The sequence below is a fragment of the Miscanthus floridulus genome, chromosome 13, assembly GCF_019320115.1.
Source record: "Miscanthus floridulus cultivar M001 chromosome 13, ASM1932011v1, whole genome shotgun sequence".
NCBI lineage: Eukaryota > Viridiplantae > Streptophyta > Magnoliopsida > Poales > Poaceae > Miscanthus > Miscanthus floridulus.
In genome coordinates, this window is record NC_089592.1 from 8,916,335 (window position 1) to 8,919,539 (window position 3,205).

Below are 3,205 nucleotides of genomic sequence, written 5' to 3' on the forward strand. Positions count from 1 at the left end.
AGGCGTCATGGAAGGATTGTTATAATTTGTCGCAAACATAAATAAGACAGATAACATTTTGTTGCAGCATGGGTGGTGGTGCGATGCTTGTGGAGCGGTGCGTGTTGAGGCCCTAATCTGTTATTATAATAAAATTATTTGGAGACGCAGATGTTGCTACTATTTTCTCTAAATCCAGCCAAACTTAAGAATTTTTTTTAGGAGAACAAACTTAAGAAAATTTGACAAACACAAATACCATAGCAACACTTATTTTGAGACGGAGGGAATACCTACAAAACATCACCTATGCAATCTTCCTAAACCACAACCTCTGCAATCCTTTATTCCTGGCTTCGATAACTCCGGTTCTCGTTATGCCAACTTCAACTTGGGAATTCAGCTAAGTCGGATGCCTTCTTATCAGTGGTTGAAGCAAGGCGCAAGTCACCATAAGCCTCTTTGGGACGTTTGCTATGTTTTTCTTTTTGAGGTACTTTTGTTTCCTCCCCTCCAAAATAATAACCTGGAGTCCATGCCTGCTGCTCGCGAGTCGCTGACCACACCTGACGACCACTGAGGACTACTCGCGCAGGACGTGCTTGCGAGTCGTGCCGAGGTCCGACACACACGTTCCCAAGAAAGTAGACAGGGCAGGGTGGCAGTGACACGAGCTTTCCTCGCTCTTCTCCTTCGCCAGAAATCTCAATCCTCATATCGTTGTCTTCACGTCGTTTTTGGTCACTTCTTGCACATGTTCAATAATTCCTCATTGTAACGTATTCAAAACTGAATTTGCAACATGATTGGGCCAAGACCGGCATGGCAATTTTGCAGCCGCAAAAGAACAATTTTTCTGAATGAGTACTAGATCACCGAATCAAGTGTCTACTGCATCAGAATTCATCTTTGCCCCACCAGAAAAGTTAGCATCAGAATTCTTGTGACAACACCACCAGCCATTGTACATCCATCCACAAGAACTAAATACAGAAAGATCAAGTATTTGCAGCACAGTCAGGAGGGTCTGCTGCTCTCTGAGACATAACACAATCAGAACAAAGCTTTACATCAGTATTCCGTGCTTTGGCCGCCAATGGCCTAGAATTGGTTTGGCAACGCCTACTCAATTTCCTCTGACTACAGGAAGAACTGAAGCTGGGGGTGTTGAAACTCTTCTGCAGTGCAGACAAAATCATGCTTCAATTTCTCAACTATCTCTACCTGTAAGGCAACTCTCCTGCAGGGAGCTCCCAGTGGTCATTCCCCTCATCATCAGAGGCCTGTTCCTTCGCCCCCTGATCATCACTGAAAGGGTATGGGCCCTTGAATCGCCTGCAGCAGAGTGACTGGGCTCAGTTAGCAGGAGTCAGGAGTTTCTTATATTGTTGCTATAACTCAAATGAAGTGGATGAACTTGACAACTCAAATGAACTGGATGAACTTTGGAATGACCAAAAACAATTCTCTCTTTCAGAAAGGGGAGAACTCCTTGATGTCAGATTTTGCTAAATTCAGCATAAAGCTTGCTGAAACTTTGGAATGGCCAAAAAACAAACATGTCTTCAGAAAGGGGAGATGCCCTTGATGCTAGTTTTGCAAAATTCAGCATAAAACTTCCTGAAACTTTGGAATGGAAAAAACAAACATGACTTCAGAAAGGGGAGATGCCCTTGATGCTAGATTTTTGCAAAATTCAGCATAAAGTTTGCTGAATGTTGCAAACAATGGGTATTTGATTAGCCATTTCCTTGCAGTTGAACATGCCAGGGGATGCGCACTCATGTATTCATGATGAAGAATAACACCTCACTTTTCAAAACCTGAACAAGAATTATACCAGTGCAAGATATGATGATGATGGTACACAAAACAGTGTAAATACCACAGACAAAAACTGGATCATGAATGGACCATTTCACATGCGCAGCTATTTGCATTCAGAAAATGATCGGTGCTGGGATGCTAATGTCTGTAGAACTAGCTGTCCCACCTTCAGGATCATGAATGTCAGCAGTAAAATGGTTGGCAACTTGGCATGCAATGTTTATGCATTTGGCAATCAAACTATTGCTGTCAGATATTCGATCACATAGCATCCTAATGTAGTGCTTAATGTAAAACAACTTGCACATAGGACATGTACATTAAATCAGTCACTAACTCTAGCAGTTTAGTCTAAAACTAAGCTCAAAGGTCATCAAATCAGTAATCATATCACTTACTGTAGCACCTAGTAAAATTGTAAGACAAATAATACAGGCACAACGCCTGATCGAGAAAAAGAAAATTGTAAGACAAATAACACAGGATGAGAGACCACATCATTCATCCTATACGCACGAATCGACAAAACATATCGATGAAGAAAGCACCTCCGGCGGAACCTCCGCGCCGCCGACCGCGCCTTGCGCTTGCGCTTGTCCCGCGCGTCCTCGTGCCTCCGCCGCCGCCTGATCTCCTCCATGACGCCCGCGCGGGACACCTGCCAGTTGAACCGCCGCAGGATCTCCTCCCCGTCCACGTCCTCGTCGCCCGCGTCCACCTTCGCGTTGTGGTACTTGGGGTTGGCCGCCGGCACTAGCGACAGCTGGGAGGGGGCGGAGAGGGCGAGGGTGGTGGCGGGGAGCGGCCGCCGCGGGAAGGAAACGAAGGTGGCGTTGGAGGTGGGTTGGAGGAGGGGAGGTGCACGCGACGACGAGACGGCTGCGGCCGCGTAGGTGGTGGTGGCGGCGGCCATGGTGGTGATGCCGGCCGGCGAAGACGGATCGGAATAGAGAAGCCTCGACAGAACGAACCCACCCACTGGCCACTGTTTGTAGAACGACCTGGTTGATGGGCCTGATGGGCTTTCTCTTAAAGGATTTAGCCCACGGATCAGCCCAGTGCGGCTGAAATCTGCAGGCCGGATAGTGTTCGACGGGCACTGCGATTCCCTCCTGAAGTGATATTGAATTAGTGATACGTGCTCTTGCTCCACGTTATTTATGCACCGATGGATACAAAACGCTTTGCAAAGGTTACTTTGATTAACCGCCGTGCAATAATGCTCTTCGAGTTATCCAAAAAAAATGCTCTTCGGTTGTATCTATTAATTTTGCTTATACTCCAACTTACACGAAGATTATCGCAAAAAAATGCTCTTCGGTTGTATCTATTAATTTTGCTTATACTCCAACTTACACGAAGATTATCGCAGAAACGGCTACAAACCTAGTGATTATAA

At 45.9% G+C, this 3,205-nt stretch overlaps 1 protein-coding gene across 1 annotated transcript; it reads right to left on the reverse strand.

Annotated features, from left to right (window-relative positions):
* Positions 1-842: 842 nt before the first annotated feature.
* Positions 843-2,767, reverse strand: LOC136502052 (small ribosomal subunit protein bS21c-like). The gene is made up of 2 exons (XM_066497535.1): positions 2,355-2,767; positions 843-1,314 (listed from the first exon to the last, which is right to left on the reverse strand). The coding sequence occupies exons 1-2, from the start codon at positions 2,717-2,719 to the stop codon at positions 1,200-1,202; spliced, it is 480 nt and encodes a 159-aa protein (XP_066353632.1). The 5' UTR covers positions 2,720-2,767; the 3' UTR covers positions 843-1,199.
* Positions 2,768-3,205: the final 438 nt, after the last annotated feature.

Coding starts and splice junctions, on each gene's coding strand:
- LOC136502052 (XM_066497535.1), bottom strand. CDS start 2,719: ATGGCCGCCGCCACCACCACCTACGCGGCCGCAGCCGTCTCGTCGTCG. Junction 1,315..2,354: donor GCGCGGAGGTTCCGCCGGAG/GTGCTTTCTTCA, acceptor ACTCTGCTGCAG/GCGATTCAAGGGCCCATACC.